This window comes from Homalodisca vitripennis, chromosome X (genome assembly GCF_021130785.1).
Source record: "Homalodisca vitripennis isolate AUS2020 chromosome X, UT_GWSS_2.1, whole genome shotgun sequence".
In the NCBI taxonomy this organism is placed as follows: Eukaryota; Metazoa; Arthropoda; class Insecta; order Hemiptera; family Cicadellidae; genus Homalodisca; species Homalodisca vitripennis.
The window spans coordinates 86,298,437-86,318,527 of NC_060215.1; the positions used below are offsets into that span (position 1 = coordinate 86,298,437).

A 20,091-nucleotide genomic window follows, 5' to 3' on the forward strand; every position below is an offset into this window, starting at 1 on the left:
GGGGATTCCAATTTAGGTTGCAATCGATTAAGATACCAAGGTGTTTAGTATTTTTCCTGGATTCCAGGCCAGGCAGTGCCATAACGTTTGCTTCCTTGCTCTTAGTAGTGAAGCCCAACTGTACCGTTTTAGATTTGTTCAGGACCAGGTGGTTGGAAGAACAGTACTCGTTGGTCGCAGTGAAAGCCTCTTCAGTGCTAGATAAGAGTTGATCCTTATCTTTTCGTGCAAGAGTTACAACAGTGTCATCCGCGAACATAACAGTCTGGCAGCTGTCTTGCAGATGGGCAGGGAGATCATTTGTTAGTAAGAGGAACAGCATTGGGCCCAAAACAGAGCCTTGGGGAACTCCTCTTTGTATACTGATGGGTTCAGATTGATATTTCTGTGATATATTGTTAGATATATATTGTAGTTCCACTTGCTGTTTCCTATTTATTAGGTAGCTCTGAAACCATTCTGCTGATTTCCCTACTATGCCTATTGTTTGTAGCTTTTGTAGTAGGCAGTTGTGGCTGAGACAATCAAAGGCCTTGCTAAAATCCAGAAAAAGGCTGTTAACGATGCAACCTTCCTCTAGTTTGTCTATGATGTATTCGACTAGTTGTATCAGTGCGGTTGCCGTTGATTTGCCTTTCAGGAATCCATGCTGCTGGTTGGTAAGCACATTGTTCTGGTCAAGATAGTTCGTGAGCTGTTCCAGAACGATTTTCTCCATGACTTTAGAGAAAGTTGAGATGAGCGAGATCGGTCGATAGCTGTTTATTTCATTTTTCGGGCCTTTTTTATACTTGGGATACACTTTAGAGAGTTTGAGTTGTTCTGGGAAAATTCCTTGTCGTACAGATTTATTTATTAGAGCCGCCAGCGGAGAGGCCAGTTCTTCTCTACACGTCTTTGTGACCATAGCACTTATTTCATCGGCACCAGACGATGTTTTTGGCTTCAACGTGTCTATAGCTTTTAGAACGTCTTTTTGTGTTATAGTCTGAAACTGAAACATATTGGTTGTTGGAGCTATGGGTGGATTGTTTTGGTGTGTAGTTCTGGGATCGATATTATTGTCTAGAAGTGTTTTTTCTGCTATTGTTGAGAAGAAATAATTGAAATGATGTGCTATTTCCACTGGGTCTTCTGTGATTTGTCCATTTACTCGAAGCTGGAGTTTCTCTGAGGTGGTTAAGGTTTTCCTCTCCCTATTAATCACATGCCAGAGTGCCTTAGATTTGTTGTCTGCTCTGTTGATGTACATGGCTGTTTGCTGTTTCCGTAGGGTTTTCAATTTTAAGTCGTATTCCTTTTTCCTTGTCTTTGTTTCTGCTTTATCTTCTGTCCGTCCATAGAGAATTTCCTGGTCAAGGGCTTGTATGTAAGCATTCTTCAATCTTGAGCACTCTTCATCCCAACATTGCCTAATTTTATTGTGTTTGGTTCTGGATTTTGTGAACGGGCAAGAGAGATTTAAATTTGACTGTATAATATTGTTAAATATGTTGTAGACCGAGTTTACTTCCTCTGTCTGGTGAACCTGTCTCCAGTCTTGGTTCTTCAGGTTCAGTTGGAGCAGTTCAATTGAGCCCCGGCTGAAGTTTCTTTTTTTGTAGCTAATGCATTTGGCGATGTTCATATTCAAATTCAAAGTGTGAAGCCCAGTCCCCCAAATCTTGCAAATAGCTTACTCGTCTTGTGGATCAACTGAGTATAATCTGCTGAGCCCAAGCCACTTAACAATACAATGCACTTCACTTGAAGATGCTACTAATAGTAATTGTACTACATGCTTTTGTGTGAAGTGAAGAGAGAAAATTGGCTCATTCAAATGTGCTAGCGACAGTTCGAAATAGGTGGCTGTGTCTGTTACATGAGTAAGTTCTTGGGGTCAATACAAACATCAATAGCATAAGCTAGCTTTATTTCCTCACTCTCTGTATAGGTTTCCACACTGTTGTTGACGGTGACTTAACGCTCTTCCGCAGGTTTCACTGTTTTCAGCGTATGGTTTGTTTGTGTTTGTAATATTTAGTTCAGTTATTTTTTTGTACAAAAGAGGAATGTTGATAGAGAGTGCTGTGTGTTTAATCTGTAACGAAAAAAATCTATGTTGAATTAATTCAATGTTTGTAGACATTATGAAACAACATATTGTACACGTGAATATGATCAAATTATAGGTGAAAAAGTACGATCTTTGAAAAATCTATGCAATCTCAATATTTTTACTAGGAGTAAACACCAGAACAGTGTTTACTCTAGAGCAGTAACTGCTGTTCAATTAAGTTTCAAAATGTGTTACACATTAGTTAAAGCAAGCCTTGTTTTGACGGTGAGTTAGTAGAAATTTACATAAGAAGAGCCATTTAGGAGCTATGGCTCTAAAACCAGCAAATGCTTTATTCACTCAGCTTGTTTGCAAATAAAGTTACTGGCGAAAGATACATCACCTTGAAGATTCTTGCAAGAAATTTAAGTGGTATTGAATCGCTTTAGATGAGTAAACAGATATGTCACTTTTTAAGAGAGGTGGCCATGGAAAGCAACATTAATGGGGGAGAAATTTGTATGAAGTTATATTAAATTATTTCTAAATTTCGCCTTAATCTAAAAATATCAAGCTTTCATACAAGCTTAGTGTATATGTTTGAAATGCAGTTTATCAAAATACTTGGGGTCAGAAATCTATGGAATTCCATTGTATTATTCACATCGGCAAACAAACATCAGGCAACAACATTTGAACACACACTATGACTTTAAGATCCCAGACCAAAGCATAATGCCATGGGTCTGCCCTTTACCTCTCACTCTCCCAACTATCACCTTCCTGTTCTCCTTGTTTGAGTTGATGGGCCTTGATACCACAGGAAGTGTCGAGATTGATTTTCTCCCTAGACAAAAATACTGTCCCACACAATCCTGGTATATGCAACAAACATTGCGTAGTGCTCTTGGTTCTGAGCAATGACATTCTCACTAACCTAATCTTGCTGTTGGTGTAACAGTCAGGTATTTGCTTTATCTATTGATATACAACATATTCTGTTGTGAAATTTAGCTGGTACGTGGCAAGTTCATCACCACACTTTTTTAGTTTTAAATTTGTTGTGGATGTTTAACCTTATGTATTAGGGTTTTGTGACACCTGAAGAAGAGGGTAAATTTCAATTCTCAAAAAGTAAAGTGTTCTATTTTTGTAACATATAATGATGGTAATGACCAAAATCCCATTATCCTTCTAAATCATCCATTTGCAATAATAAACATTAAACAAAAAATATTGTACTGCCACATGAAACCGCTTTAAGTTTTTCAAGCAATATTGCCAAGAAACAAGACAGTATTCCCAACATACATTAGGGATTCATTTTAGTCATATAGATGCCAGTAGCGCACCCAGGAGTTTTCTCTGGGGGGTGTCTGGAAAATAGGAGATTGTGGTATAGAATGCCCACTGCTCAGTAGGAGGGGGGTCTGTGGGCCTTCTCCAGGAATTTTTTTAAATATTACGTCCTAAAATTGTTATTTTATGGTACTTATCAACTTATAAAAGGGAGGGCAAAGATCAGTGCAAAGTGTGTAAGTTTACAGTAAAACCACTCTACCACTAATCACCACCAAGCTTATACAGGGATAAATAAAATCTTCTGTAACAAATACAGTTTATTTAACATAAGAAAATGCAATCATAACATTCATGAACAGAATATTGAGGTCAATAGATAAGTTTAAGGCATAAATCCAGATAAAAGCTAAATGTTGACGTCTAGTCTCTGATCAACAAGAAGTGGATTTGCCATAAGTGCATGTCTATTGATGTTACTTTGGGCCTGGAAGATGAAATAATTGAAATAAATAATGATGTAACTCAGGAGCTCGACTCACAACAAGCAATAATTAAAGCACTAAATGAAGACTTAAACGAAGCAAATACAGTAATAAAGCAACTAAGGAACCATAACATTCAACTTGAAAATATAATATTAAAGAAGGAAGAAACAATAATTTTACTGGAAAGGCAACTCAACTTCAATAATCAAACTAAAAATCCTAAAAGAGTCAGTGATGCATTGAGACCTAATGCAGTTAATTTGCAACATAGTTTTCCCAACTTACAATCCACACCAGTCAGCACTAGTAGAACAGATAACATGGTGTTGAACTCTCATACAAATAAGGATGCATCTTTTACTTTGGCTGTTAAAGGTAGAAAAACTTGCTGTATTCAATCATCTGCTGTTAAGATAAATAAAAACTTGAATTCAATTTTTTCAAACAACCATTATGAGGTTTTAAATGTTGACGAGGAAGAACAATCTGAAGATTTAAGAATAGAGACTTCTGCAGAAGACTGCACAAAACCTATAACTAGAAAAATGCTTATCTGTGCAGACAGCCATGGGAGAGATATAGCTTGGCATTTAAATAAATCTCAAACAACGTATGACGCAGTCGGTTTTGTCAGGCCAGGTGGGCGAACAAAACAAATTCTAGTCAACAGAAATACTGAAGAAGCAAACCTCAGTGAGCAAGACAGCCTGGTGATACTCTGTGGAACGAATGATGTGGCTAGAAATGAGGCCGATGAAGTTATTGATGGTATTTCTGCAACACTGGACAAGGTCAAGCAAACAAATATTTTTCTAGTTGATTTGCCAAACAGATACGACTTAGCGAACTGGTCATGTGTCAACCGTGAAGTTAAAAAAACAAACCAGCGCCTACTGGAACTTAGTGAAAAGTATAACAATGTCACATTGTTGGAGGCAAGCAAAGCCGAGAGACATTTGCACACACACGAAGGCCTACATCTCAACTACAGAGGAAAGAAGTGGCTAGCAGAAATGATCGTTTCAGCAGTCGCTTCTAAGAAAACACCAGACCATCAGGATAGACCAAATGTTGAGCAACCTCCCCCACCAGGCACCGAGTCTCTGACAGGAAACGACTCTCCAGTGATGCCAAACATACATCCTTAGAACTCTCAACAACATCATTTAGTACTTATCATTGTAATGTACAGTCTATTAGGAATAAATTAGATCTAACTGACATTTTTTTAACTAGTCTTAATATTAGAACAGATAATTGCCTTAACACGAAGAATAAAAATATGACCATTTTTTATAGTAATATACAATGCTTGACTAATAAAGTTGATGAACTTGACACATATCTTCGTGGTCCTACATGACCTTCAATAGTGTGTATCACAGAACATAGGCTGAATGAAGGTAATTGTTCATTATATATACCTGAGGGTTACATTATAGGGAGTATTTACTGTCGTAGTTTCCATAAGCATGGTGGTGCTGCAATCTATTTAAATAAGAACCTTGATTTTGAACCAATAAATGTTTCAAATTATTGTGTTGAACTGCAATTTGAAGTCTGTGCTATTAAGATTTTAAGCTTAAAAACAATTTTATTGTGCTGCTATAGGCCTCCATCTGGAGATGTTAAAATATTTTTCAATGGACTTGAAAGTGTTCTTAACCTTTTATTAAATTTTAACTCAAAGATTGTTCTCTTTGGTGACCTGAATATTAATCTGAGGGTCAATAACAATGTTGCTCAACAATTAAGCTTTTTAGTGACGTCATTTGGTTGCCACTGTGCTAACTTTAAGGCAACTCGGGGTGAAGCATGTCTAGACACTATGGTGACTAACATCCCTCATGAAAAATACAAATTAAGTGTTATAGACCTCCCCCTATAAATAAATAAAATAAATATATGTTTATTGCCATCTTACAAAAATGCATGAGCAAAGTCAAATATACACCTAAGTGGTATAGTCTGGAGGCAATATTATTAATCTAACATTTAAACATATTTAACAAAAGTTGCCAAGAATTTCTCTCTTCCACCTATCTTCATACCTACATAATAAATAATACAATTTCATAAATGATACAACGGAATAAACTTAGGTACTAAACAACATCCTGATCAATCCCTATTACAAGCTATTTAAAATGGACTGTAAAATTGTAAATAAAACTATAACCTATAATATTAGCACCTATCTAGGAAGTTAAAAACATTAAAATATTATACAATTAAAACATTAAAATATTATACAATTAAAAACATTACAATGTTATACAAAATACTGTTTTTTTACAAAACATGAAACAAAGTATAGTAAATAAGAAGAAAGAAATAAGAATAAACAGGAAGAAATGGAAAACTAGAAATTCACTTCATGAATACTAAAAAACTCAGTCAGATCATAAAAAGGATTCCTCAGTAACCAAGTATACAATTTAGCTTTGAAAATGTTTGTTGGATACTTATCAACTACATTTCTTAATTTGTTATAAATCTTTTGAGGAGTTACAATGTGACTCTGCTGTGTTTTGCTTAACCTACAGTGTTCTATTGTAATGTTGTTTTTATTTCTGGTATTGTAGCTGTGTATGTTGTTGCCAAAAGTGAGAGCTGGAATATTTTTCAGGATGTATGAAACCGAGTCAAAAATATACAAATTAATAACAGTTTGCAGCTCTAGTTCAACAAAAAGAGGTTTGCAATGGTCCAATGGATTTGCTTTAGTCATTATTCTAATCACCTTCTTTTGCAGGATGAGAATGTCATTAATTCTAGTGCTATTGCCCCATATTACAAGACCGTATCTAATTATAGATTGGAAAAAGGCATAGTAGGCAGATTTTACATAGCTTTCAGGCACACAATTCATTATTAGTTTAAGAAGAAAAATTACTCTTGATAATCTTTTGGAAATATATTCAATATGAGAGGTCCATGTTAAGTTATTGTCAATAAATAGTCCTAGAAATTTAACACAAGAAAAGAAATCATTGGTTATGTCGGATGGAGGGATTTGCCTTAAGCTGAATAAAATGTTTTGGGTTTTGGATTCATTCAATAAAAAACCATTTGACCTGAACCACAATGAGGCTTCGGTAAATGTTTGATTTACAAGGTCTTGTAGTGTGTTGAAGTTTGTGTGAACATTTAAGAAAGTTGTATCATCTGCGTATAATAAAGATTTTGCCTTTATAGCACTAGGAAGGTCATTTATATGAATTAAGAATAGAAGGGGACCTAATACTGACCCTTGGGGTACTCCATTCTCAATCACTAATTCATTGGACCATTCCCCATTTAAAAACACTCTTTGTTTGCGGTTTGTTAAATAATTTTTAAGGAACTTGGCTGAAATACCAGTAATACCATAATAGTTTAGTTTTGAGATTAACTCATCATGTTCAATGCAGTCAAAAGCCCTGCTCAGGTCACAGAGTTACCTGAACAAAGGCCTTATTCTCAAAAGTATTTAGGATTTCCCTAATTAGTGCATCAACTGCATCAATTGTACATTTTCCTCTTCTAAATGCGAATTGTGTTGAATTTAGATAGTTGTTACTTTCCAGATAAGCAATGAGTTGATCATGTACTATCATTTCTATAATTTTAGATAGTACCGGAACAATTGATATAGGGTGATAGCTTTCAGTAAGATTTCTAGACCCTTTCTTAAAAATTGGGCACAGTCTTGACAACATCAATTCATCAGGAAAAAATCCATCTCTCATGCATTTATTTATACATATAGTTAAAGGGTTCAAAATTGTATGATACATTTTCTTAATCATATTGTTAGATAAATTAAAAATATCCTTGCTATCTGAATTTTTAAGTCTTTTTACTGCTTTGGTAACATCAACAATTGAGACCTCTGTAAAAGTGAAATCATTTTTTACAATTTTGTAATTTTTAACTAAGCTTGAACTATCAATATTAGGCTTCTTAATACCGTCCTTTATTTGCTTTACTGAATTGACAAAAAAGTTGTTAAACTGATCTGGGGTGATATTTATGTCTGGTTGAGACGATGAGCTGTTTATATTTTCTTTAATCAAGTTCCAAGCAGCCTTACATTTATTATTGCTATTTTCTATTTTTGCTGTATTATGTGCTAATTTTGCGTCTTCAATGGACTTCTTATAAACTCTCTTCAGATCAGTGTAATTAGCATGAATCCTGTCACAGACAGAATTCTTCACCAGTTTGTCTAGAAATAAAAGTCTTTCTTTCATTTGGGTCAATTCTCCTGTGTACCATTCATGCTTTCTTTGGACTTTTTTAACTGTGGATTGTTGCTTTTTTAATGTGGAAAAAAATGTCAATTTATTAATTATAACTGAAAAGAATGCTTGGAAAAATTGTTGGGCACACAATGCTTTTTTGTTGTTAAGTAAATTATCCCAATCGTGTGACGACAAACTGTTAATCAGATCAGCCATTGATGACTTCGAAAAACTAATTACAAAGGGCATGTTTTGTTCTTTATTTTCTTTAATATTTTCAGATACTTTTGAAAAGTTATGTTTTTGAATATTTAAAATTAGACCATTATGGTCTGAAAAGGGAAAATCAAAGATGTTACATGAGATAACTTGTTCTGGGCAATTTAAAAAAATGTTGTCAAGACAATGGTTTCCCCGGGTTGGTTTTCTATTCAGGCAAAAATAATTATGTTGTCTTAAAATATTTAAAAATTCCTTTGTTTTTCTTTTGCAAGAGGTTATGTCAAAACTGGCATTTATGTCTCCCCCCACAACTACTGAATAGCCACGATATGAGGAAATAAAAGTTAGAAATCTCTCTAGGGTCTCCAAGAACACATTGGGGTCACCAGCAGGTGAGTGATAAATAGAGGCTGCTATAACTTTAATACTATCCACAGCAGCCACAGACGCTTCAAAATTTAATTCGGAACAAAAACTGGATACATCTATTTTTTTTGAGTCAAATTTTTTGTCAATGAGAATGGAGGTTCCGCCTCTAATCTTATCTTTTCTACAGAATTCAGAGGCACAATAGAAATTTTTTGGGCATGCTAGGTCAGTTGTACCTTCATTAAGCCAGTGTTCAGATAAGCAAATAATTGAAATATCATTATTTTTATCTTTACTATCGCTAATAAAACTATCCAAGACCTCTATTTTGTTTTTTAATCCTTGTACATTTAAATATAATAAATTTATGAGGCTTTTATGCTGCTTTAAGGTGGGAGCACTATTCTTAACTGTTATTTTTTTTTTATTAACTGATTTGTTTGGTACAAAAAACTAGGCCTAATATTCTCAGCATTAATAATAGTTGTATTTGGAGATGTCTCCAGGGTTGAGGGCGATAGTTCCCTTTCAGATGGGAGGGCAGTTCCAGAAGAAAGTCCCGAACCAGCTCCAATCTCTTCCAGTAAGTTGCCAATCACTTGATGATGGATGTTGGAGTTTGAAGAATCTGGTGGATACTGCTCACTGGGGGTCGCCTCTGTGGTTGAGGTTAGAAGTGCGGCTTCAGGTTCAATATCCTTCCTCTGCAACAGTTCCCTTATCATTTTGGCAACCTGGTATTTGCCTCTTCTATTCATATGTAAACCATGAGTCGTAAACGGGTGACGAGGTAGCAGGTGGAGAGGAAGAAGTTTCACGGTACTTTTGTTCAATTCACTAATGCTCTCAATTTCACCATTTATTCTGGAAATTTTTATATCCAATTCGCAGCGGTCGTGCCTCATAGGTAGTGTAGCTAGGAGGAGGTTGGTGTGCTTAACACTGCTGATTAAATTGTTAACATCCATCATTAGCCGATTGACACCTGTTGTTTCAACACTGTTTGTTCCAGCTATCACCAAAAGATGGTCCTCGTTGGTAAGGTTCTTAGTGATTTCTTCAACCTCCTCCACCACCTGATGAAACCTCGCACCAGGTCTAACGTATGAACATACATTCAAAGACGACCTCTGCTCCACCATAGAACTTAGGTTTTTCCCATGACTATCAGCTAAAATGATTAGTTTGGGTCTTGTGTTAGTAACCACAGGGGTCTTTGATTCAACGTTGATATTTGCTTGAGTGTTATTCTTGGCATTTGGTTTCCTGGTGGTTCCATGACGAGGCTTTGAGACTTCTTTTGTTAGTCTTCCATCGTCCTCATTGTCTTCCAATTCCAAACTATTGAACGGATTTTCACTTACAACAGTACATTTTTGTTTAGGAGGTGAGTTGTTTTTGGTTTTATTCCGAGATTTCACCTTAACGTCTGTGAACTCAGAGTGTTGTAGAGGAGGGTAGCAGTGTAGACACTTTTTGTTTTCAGCCGATTCATTCAACTCATCAATTGAATCTCTAAGTTGTAAAATAAGTACTTGTTTACTATTAAGTTCTTTTTCATATTGTTCCAGTCTAGTGAGAAGTTGTTCGTTCATTTCATTTCCTAAAACTTCCTCTCTTGTCTGTGTGCTGGTTGAGATGCATACTTTTGGTGACAGGTTATTTAGTTCCTCTGAACTATTATAAATGGTCAGTTTTGTTTGTAGTTCCAACAGTTTTTTTTCTTTTTCAAATAATTTTGTTTCTAGCAGTTTTATTTGGTTTCTGAAACTGGCTATCTCTTTCTCAAAATTCCCACACATTTCGGCAGCTTCTTCCTCCGCCAGGCGTAGGGATGATTCTATTTTTTCCTTTTCATGTAGTAGCTGGCTGTTTATTTCGCATATCTCCATTGAAGTTTGTTCATCAGGATTATACAAGAAAATCTCTTCTATGTTCTCATCGCTAGAAACTTCATTCTGTATTGGATTGAGCTCAAGATGAGTCTTGGCCTCCTCCAAGGCAATCTTCAATGAAGGTGTGATTCTCTTGTTTGGTAAAGTTTCTGTTACGTATTTATTATAAGAAAGAACATCTACCTCCTTGCACAAAGCAGTTTCATTTGTACCAAAAAATACAATGTGGTATTTGTTGTTTTCAAATTTCGAAACATAAGCTGGCCATCCCCTCACTTTGGCAAAGACAACTTCGTTATTTGAAAACATTTCTCTTTAATGTAATTGACTTAAAATGGGTTTATTAAACGCAGATTGTCAATTTCTCAATGTAAGCAATGACACTAGTAGGATTTTTCAAACACACTTATTTAGTGATTAATTGAGTCACCAATAAAAGTTTATTTCTTTATAAAACTCTTCTTGTTATATTGTATGTCAAGAATATTCTTATTTGTAATATAAAGAAAAGCAGGATAAGAAAATGGGTTGATTAAATTATAAATATAATAAAAACGTTATAGTAAGAAATAATTTGACTTCAATGTATTAATGAGTCACCAATAAAAGTTTATTTCTTTATAAAACTCTTCTTGTTATATTGTATGTCAAGAATATTCTTATTTGTAATATAAAGAAAAGCAGGATAAGAAAATGGGTTGATTAAATTATAAATATAATAAAAACGTTATAGTAAGAAATAATTTGACTTCAATGTATTAACACACTATGTTTTTAAATTTATGAACAGTTCCTATTAAAAACTGCAATGAATTGAGACAATGTCATATCAGTGATGTGCAGATTCAGTCCATAGTGTCAACAATATAGATAAAGTAAACAAAGCAGACAGCAGGCAGAGCAGAAAGACCATGTGCAGAAAGACTATCCGATCACCATGTGATTTTAGTTGAGTTAGTTTCCTGCGAACAGTCTGGTGGTGTTGTACCTGCTTTGGTGACATTTAGAGTTTTTTCACCCAATAGAATCAGCCTACTTAAAGATCATATGAGTACTATTGACTGGTTGCTCCTTCTGAGCGGTCAGGACGCAACATCCTCGTGAAACTTGTTCTTTGGAGCAATCTTAAACTTAATGGAGATCTATTTTCCATGCAAACTACAGAGGTGCGGGAAGAAGTGGCCTAAAAAATGTAATACTGGTAGTTGGTACTCGCCAGAACTTAATGAATTCAAGAATCATGTAATGACTCTGCACACTTTAGCTAACTGCACTAAATCACCCGTGGACAAGCAGGACTACATCACTGCAAGAAATCAATATAAATCTGCTATTCGTGATGCCAAGAAATCCACCAATGAACGTTTTATTGATACTTCGGGCAACAAAACTAAAGCTGCATGGCAGGTGGTGAAATCTTTGACTGGATCTTCTTCTTCTCAATCTGTCATCTCACCTTCTCTCGAGGAGTTCACCACTTTCTACGGGGGCATGGTGGAGGAGCTGCGACAGAAGATTCCCTCTGCAGCAACATCAGCGGATGTGCTCTTGAAGAAAATACGCAGACCTAATGTTTGTTTCAGGTGGAAGAGTGTTACTACCGATGAGGTCCTTAGAATTTTGATTAGACTTAAACCATCTAAAAGTAAAGATATCTATTTCATGTCCAATGACTTCATAAAATCCGTTGCTGATGTAATTGTCTTTCCCTTGACCGAGTGTATAAATAGGTGTTTGCTTGAAGGCACTTTTCCTGAACAGCTGAAAATTTCTAAAGTTATACCTATTTTTAAGAAAGGAAACAGGGAGGATACAGCTAGTTATAGGCCCATATCTTTAGTTCCTGTCATAGCTAAGATTGTAGAAGCAGTCATCAAGAACCAAATCAGCAGTTACTTTGAGTCAGTTACTTGCTCCTACCCAGTTTGGTTTTAGACCTGGTATGTCTACGGTTGACGCTGTCGGTGACCTTGTGGATTCAATTATTGAAGGTTGTGAGAAAGGCGAGTTGTCACAAGCTCTAATGTGCGACTTAAGCAAGGCCTTCGACTGTGTCGACCGTGGCGTCCTTTTGCAAAAGTTAGAGCATTATGGGGTTACTGGTACTGAATTGAAACTTTTTGAATCTTATTTAAATAACCGCTATCAACAAATTTGTGTCAATGGTTCTCTATCCGATGCTGCCCAAGTTCTGTATGGTGTACCACAGGGTTCAGTTTTGGGCCCTTTTCTTTTTTTGATAATGGTTAATGACCTTCCTGATAATGTATCGGCAAGTACACTTATGTTTGCTGATGATGTTACTTTTTTTTAGTTCAATAGCTGTTATCTCAATTTGTGTGATTACATGACAAATACAGTTCTAAGTGAAGCAGTTGAGTGGTATGCAGCAAATAAATTTTTACTGAATGTGGAAAAAACTCAAATAATAAACTTTTCTGTAAACAATAGTTTTCTCAATAGTAATAATGTAGACTTTGTACAACCTGTTAAATTGTTAGGTTTTTATATTGACCCAAAATTATCTTGGCATTCACATATAGTACATGTTTGTAGTAAACTTTGTAAAGTAGTGTACCTGATTAGAAGATTAAGAGAAATTGTACCCACCAACTTTTTTAAACAATGTTATTATGCTTTTCTTCACTCTGTGTTATTGTACGGTATTATGTATTGGGGTAATGGTATAGGTGTATTAAATGTTTTATTGTTACAAAAGAAGATATTAAGGATATTAACTTTCTTAGGTTCAACTGACCATTGTAGACCACTTTTTGTTAGAGAGAGAATTTTGACTGTGATCAACTTGTATATCTTTGTATGTTTATGTCATGTGAAAAATAATTTATTTCAACACTCCCTTGCTACTGATGTACATAACCATTTTACCAGGTCTAGTCACACTATTCGTTTTCCTCACTATAGGCTAAGCAAAACTATGTCTTCCTACAATGTTATGAGCATAAAGCTTTTTAACAGGCTCCCACCAATTGTTCATCACATCAGCAGTGCTAGATTTAAGAATGTTATGTATAACTGGTTAATAGATAACCCATTTTATGATGAAAAGAGTTTTTAAATTTCACTTTTAACAAGACAACTTTTAAATTTTAAGCTAAGTTACCATTTTAATTTAGTTTTAAGGATCTTTTAACTGTTGACGCTTTGTATGTGCCTTAAACTCATATTTTTATATTTTTGCAATGTAAAACTTACTCTTAATTAATTTTCTAACTTGTAACCTGCAATTGAAGATTCTATTGTAATTTGGTTATGAATCATGTTGTAATTTGACTCTGCCTATTGCATATCATGTTTAATGGCAATAAAGAATGTCTATGTCTATGTCAACGAGTTAGATAAGCCTACCTGAGATTGAAGTTGACCACAAACTAACTCATAGAGCTTCAACAACGGGAGTTGCATTATAGTACTACATAGCTTGTTTATTTATGTATTTAGTCAAGTTTATACGAGGGGTATCCAAAAAGTAAGTTTCCCTGTTCTGTAAAAAGACGCGTAACGTAACACAGCGTGCAGCTGTGGGCGGGGATATGTAGCGCGGTTCGGTTGGCAACAGGTGCGCCGGTCACTGGCCCATTGTCACGCTTCTCAGTCAGTTGCTGCCCAAACATCATGGAGACTCCACTGCGTTCTGCCGCCAGTTGCGAAGTCCGTAGTGTTATTCGTTTCTTGACCGCCAAAAACGAAACTGCCGTTGAAATTCATCGTCAGTTGTGTCAAGTGTATGGTGAACATGTTATGTCCGTTCAGATGGTCCGTCGTAGGCATGAAATGTTTTTGGAAGGAAGAGAAAATGTTCATGACGATGAGCGTAGTGGCCGACCGGCCAATTCTCGGCAACCTGACGTCATTAATGCTGTACGAGCAGTTATTGACAATGATAAGCGAGTGACTCTCAATGAAATTATGGATAAACTGCCGTCAAGTGTTGAAGTTAGCCGGTCATCTGTGCACAATATCATGACAGAAGATCTTCAGCTTGCAAAAGTGTGTGCAAGATGGGTGCCTCGCTTATTGAGCAATGCCCATAAACAACAACGAATGGCTGCTGCCCAGTCTTCCTTGCGATTGTTTGACGATGAAGATGAAAACCTTTTCAGTAGAATAGTCACTGGTGATGAAACATGGATTCACCACTCAACTCCAGAGACCAAACGCCAGAGTATGGTGTGGCAAAAAAAAGGAGAGGCAGCTCCTCAAAAAGCCAAAGTTTTTGAGTCGGCAGGAAAGGTAATGGCTACAGTTTTTTGGGACTGCCGTGGAGTGTTATTGATTGACTATCTTCCTCGTGGCGAAACCATAAATGCAGAAAGGTATTGTGAAGTTCTCACCAGACTTCGGCGGGCAATACAGAATAAACGGCGCGGACTTTTGTCACGCACGGTTCTGCTTATTCAAGATAACGCCCGACCACACGCTGCTCGTGCAACAATGGAACTTTTGAGGAAATTTAAGTGGGATGTTTTTGGTCATCCTCCATACTCACCAGATCTTGCGCCTAGCGATTTTCATCTGTTTCCGGAGCTGAAAAGACACCTTGGCGATCGGCGATTTGCCAACAGCGATGACCTTCAAAATGAGGTGGATACTTGGCTTAAAAATTTGGCGGGTGAATTTTGTGATGCTGGAATAAAAAAACTACTTCCTAGATACCAAGAGTGCTTAGAAAGGGATGGTAACTATGTAGAAAAATAAGGTATGATGTAAAAAGTTGAATAAATGTGTTTCAGTTATTTTTTGAGTCTTTTTAACTTTTTCATAATTAATGGAAACTTACTTTTTGGATACCCCTCGTAAATAGATTTCAATGAAAAAGGATACCAGTTTTTGACGCTTTGCAACCAAACTACAACTTTGAACATTCATAACCCGGAAACTCATGATCCAATTTTTTATACAAACCAAGTTTTTATACAAGATAGGTAAAAATAAAACTAATTAAGTATGTATTTTAGAATTATAAAAAAAATTGCTACTAAAATACAATCACTTTTAATCTTGAACGGGTGGTCCAAAAAGTTCAGCATTGGTCTTGTTATTGAGCTCTTAAGCCCATATCTTAGGCGTTTAATTTTGTCAACTACTATTTAAAACATTTAATTTTCAACACAGATGTAATTAAGTAAGTTTTGAGAATTTAGCGTACCCTGCTCATCAGATCGCACAAATCGCCAAATTACAAAGGGCAGTGTGCCTTATGGTGCTAAACGGAAGACACTAAAATAGTACAACTGTTCATGTCGGTACAACAGATACTTCATACATGGTAATCAAACTGAAAGTACCCGGCAGAAGTTACTGTTAAAGATACTTTCATGATTCAGTTACTTTACACAGCACTCATCACCGCCGTTACTGATACAAAATACTCAAGAGTCGCTTAGCAGTAATAGTAACTAGAACATGTACTTGTACCATTTTAGGAGTATTCTGTAACGTATGAATCTAAATCACTAAGTACATTTCTTTCTTGATTACTCCGAGTAACTGATACAGCTACAAGCCACAAGAAGTAATAAAAACTAACCTCACTTTCATTGTTGTTGTGACAGTAAAATTAAAATATTTAGTGTTTTGAACAAAATTGAATTATTATTTATTTAATGCCATGTACTTTGTAAATTTAAAATAGTTATAAGTAATGTAATATAATTTAATTTATGCATTTGGTTATGACATATTTCAAAGTTCTCATATTAATATCGAAAATAAACTATTAGATGATCGACACGTGCAGTTGTGGGGGACAGGTCCCATTTGTCCCCTCCACCATCGTTGAACCCCTGATAGATACCCAAGAAATTTACTGGTGATTTTATAGTAGATTTCTTCATTTAATACTCTCTACATGCGTTTTATCTATACTTTTTATCATCATCCATATGGAATATGATTTTGTGAAGTCACCAACATAAAGATTATGTGACTGGTTGATTTAACACTTTTGAAAATTACTATTCATTCACACTAAACTTTGTCAAACAGTTCAAACAGTAGTCATGAAGGCTACCATAATTTCGACTTGTAATAATTCATCTTCTGGCATCAATAATCATTAAAAAGTAAGGATTATTCATCTGAGTCGTCACAGCCTTAAATATACAAACACAGCACGAAACACAATGAATAAATAATGAAATACATTTTATACGCCTTTCAAATACAAATAATTAACATAACACTTCAACTTTATAATAAAATTGACTTAATTGTAACCAGAAGATATTAGAAGTTGAAACTAGAGTAGAATCTATTACTACAATTTTAACTGTTTAACAGGTTATCTGTTAATATTAATTGTCTATACACAGTTCAGAGCTATAATAATATTAAAAATACTTCTAAACAAAAAGGGAAATTGGTAGTTTAGTAATAAATAGATTGCGTTTCGTTTTTACGTTTTGTAAAAAATGAAAATATTTTAGGTATGATAAAATAAACATATTAATAATATTTTGGAATCAAAATATATGACACAAACTTACCGTACTGCTGATTTTGGAATCGAACCATAAAGAAGCACACTGAGCCCTCTGTAGAGACCAAAAAACCCATGGCTTGCGACCGTCTTCTTCACACAATCCCCAATTCCTGTATAACGCTTAGAACCACCCTTTTCATCCAGTTGAAGTTGGGTTTTAACATACTCCGTAGGGAATGTTATGCATATTTCAATACCACCAGTTATTCCACCTGAAAATTTTAAAAGATGTACACTACTGTTGAATATTTCTTAAAAAGTAGAGACAATTAGGTTCTTAAATTAATGAGCTGATTGGTTTAAATTTCACCTTCTACTATATAATTTCCTTTGTTACTCATAAATTACAGCAATATATCCTACAAATATAAACTAAACTGCAAGTCAATTACTGATTCTTGGAAATGTAAATAACTACGGTATTAAAACCACATTGTCAATAATATTTTTGTTTAAGTCATAGGAGAGACCTTTTGAAATGAATAATATTAAACAGGCATGATGATAAAATCTTTGGGTTGTTATATTATAAAACCTTTCCATTACCTCCCCCCCCCCACCAACATCAGGAGACAAAAAGCTTTTTACCAAATTATAATTGATTTAAGATGTTCTTGAACATTATTGACAAAGGTTTGCACTAATTAATACATTTCAGACCGGCTACATGTTCAATAAATATGTCAAACACTACCAAAATGGAAAAATACTCAGTGCTGAAGTGTCTCATCTACGCAACTATGCCAGCACCTGAGAACAACCACAAGTCCAAGCACATGGTGGTTAACTGGTAAGAAAAAAATGTTCTGTCCTGAATGTCTGGTATTTCTGAGCAATTATTGGGTTAACTTCAACTTCTTTCATATTTTAGTACGTCGTTTACGCATTTCTTAGAAAGTAATGAGTGTCTTTTCACTAACATATGAGACACAGACTAATTAGTCCTGTTGACGAGTCTATAATAGCCATTATATGATAGATAAGTAAAGGTGAGGTAATTATTTACTTTATTAGCCATTTCACACAATTTCAAACTTCAATAAGAATAAAGGTATAGGAGAGTAAAACAATATAAAAGAGAGGAAAACCTATAAATAATAACTGAAATTACGTTGGAAATACCCCTGGGCATTGGTGGCACCTGTTACCCCCGCACTTCCGCCAAAAGAATTAGAAAAGTAGCCCACCTGGGGGCCAACTGGCCAACACAAGAATTAAAGTAATACAATTCCAAACACAAGTGAAGTTAAAAATAAAATAAAATAATAAATAAATAAAAATAATAATAGAAATTTACAGAATATTTAATGAAGAGGAGGGAGTAACTTAAATAAAACAAGAAACAATTACAGTAGAGTCCCGTTAATCCGACCTAATTGGGACCGAGCCCTATTCGGATTATGTGATTGTTCGGATTAGCCAGAATTACAGAAAAATACGGTTTTAAACTTGAATGGGTCTATTTTGTTATAGAATTATCAATATTGTTTATTAAAACATGTTTTCTGACTGTTGCATTGTATTTCTTGACAAATAAACGTGTTTGCGAATACTAAGCACATTTACCGTATTTAGTGTGAGAGTTCTATTGTTAAGCAATGTGAGCGTACTGGATATTGTACGGGTCCACGCGTTCAATAGTTGTACGAAACTACGCGTCATCCAATAGACTCCCTTCAATGCGACAGAAGAGAATAACTGAATTTATGTCTTTTAACATTTAATATTGTACTCAATAATAATATCAGTACTGTACGTCCAATTTTTGTTTGATTTCACTTCTTAATACAGTAATTTAACTCATACTTAACCTATAAGTCTTAATTTGGTACTGTATTTAATTTCATTATTTATGTACTGTACCGTACACAATTTGTCTTAATAAAATACTGTATGTCTATTTAATTCAAGTTTTCTTTGTTTATGTACGAAATGATGCACCCATTTTCATTTTGTATGTAATTAGTTCCTATAACTGTTCATTATCGTTATAAATAATTCCTCCTGGACCTGTTCGGATTAACCGACGTTCGGATTACACGTGTTCGGATTAGCGGGACTCCACTGTATGTATCCTCAGCTAGAGGACAATGGGTCCCATGTTTTACACAAAGAAAAAATGTAAAACTCCCGTCAAACTAAAAACAACACATTTCTGAATTGCTCATTGTAACACAATCAAACAACTTAATAGAACACCCACTACAAATATTGTTTGTAGGTAAAACCTGTTAACTACTTATGGACGGTAACTTCATTGTTGTATGTAGAAGCTTCTGTGAACCAAACTCAAGAAAATGCAAATATAAAAGGATGAATGGTGACTAAAAAACACAAATGTCCTTATTTTTATATGTACTACACAGCTAAATCTGACCAATCATGAAACCATTCAATTCAATTCAATTATGAAATGTGCAAATAAGATGCGTATTGGCAAACAAGACCGAGAGCACAGAAAAAAAACACAACATCATAGATGTAGAAACTGTTGCATAGATGTTGAGAAAGAGGAATAAGATCAAGAGCACACACGAAAAACATCAATCAATCTTCATCATAGAAGGAAACAGGATTTTTCCGGACATTTGCCATCGTTCAGTGAAACAAGAAAACAGTAACACTACGTTTCGAGATCTGCAATCTGATCTCTTCTTCAGGTAAAGAACTAACCTAATACATAATTACAAACTAAGTTAAAATAAACAAATCTTACTAAAGCGTTGTGGCACGCCTAAGTCAGGAAACACAACCTACATGTTGTTGTCAACTTCACTAACACTAAAGACATGCACTTAATACAAAACTATACAAAACACTAATCATTAAAACTAAACTACGGAATACAGGTCACAATGCGTCTTCACTCGTCTACTGACCACCTACGACTGACACTCAGGGTCAGTAGACGAGTGAAGACGCATTGTGACCTGTATTCCGTAGTTTAGTTTTAATGATTAGTGTTTTGTATAGTTTTGTATTAAGTGCATGTCTTTAGTGTTAGTGAAGTTGACAACAACATGTAGGTTGTGTTTCCTGACTTAGGCGT

The 20,091-nt window shown here is 35.1% G+C and overlaps 1 protein-coding gene across 1 annotated transcript in view; it reads right to left on the reverse strand.

Annotated features, from left to right (window-relative positions):
- The window catches only part of LOC124369307 (putative tricarboxylate transport protein, mitochondrial), a 44,905-nt gene that overhangs the window by 23,106 nt on the left and 1,708 nt on the right, over window positions 1–20,091 (reverse strand). The window contains exon 2 of the mRNA XM_046827245.1: window positions 17,047–17,254. Coding sequence (XP_046683201.1) covers window positions 17,047–17,254 — 208 coding nt within the window. The remainder of the gene's footprint in view (window positions 1–17,046; window positions 17,255–20,091) is intronic.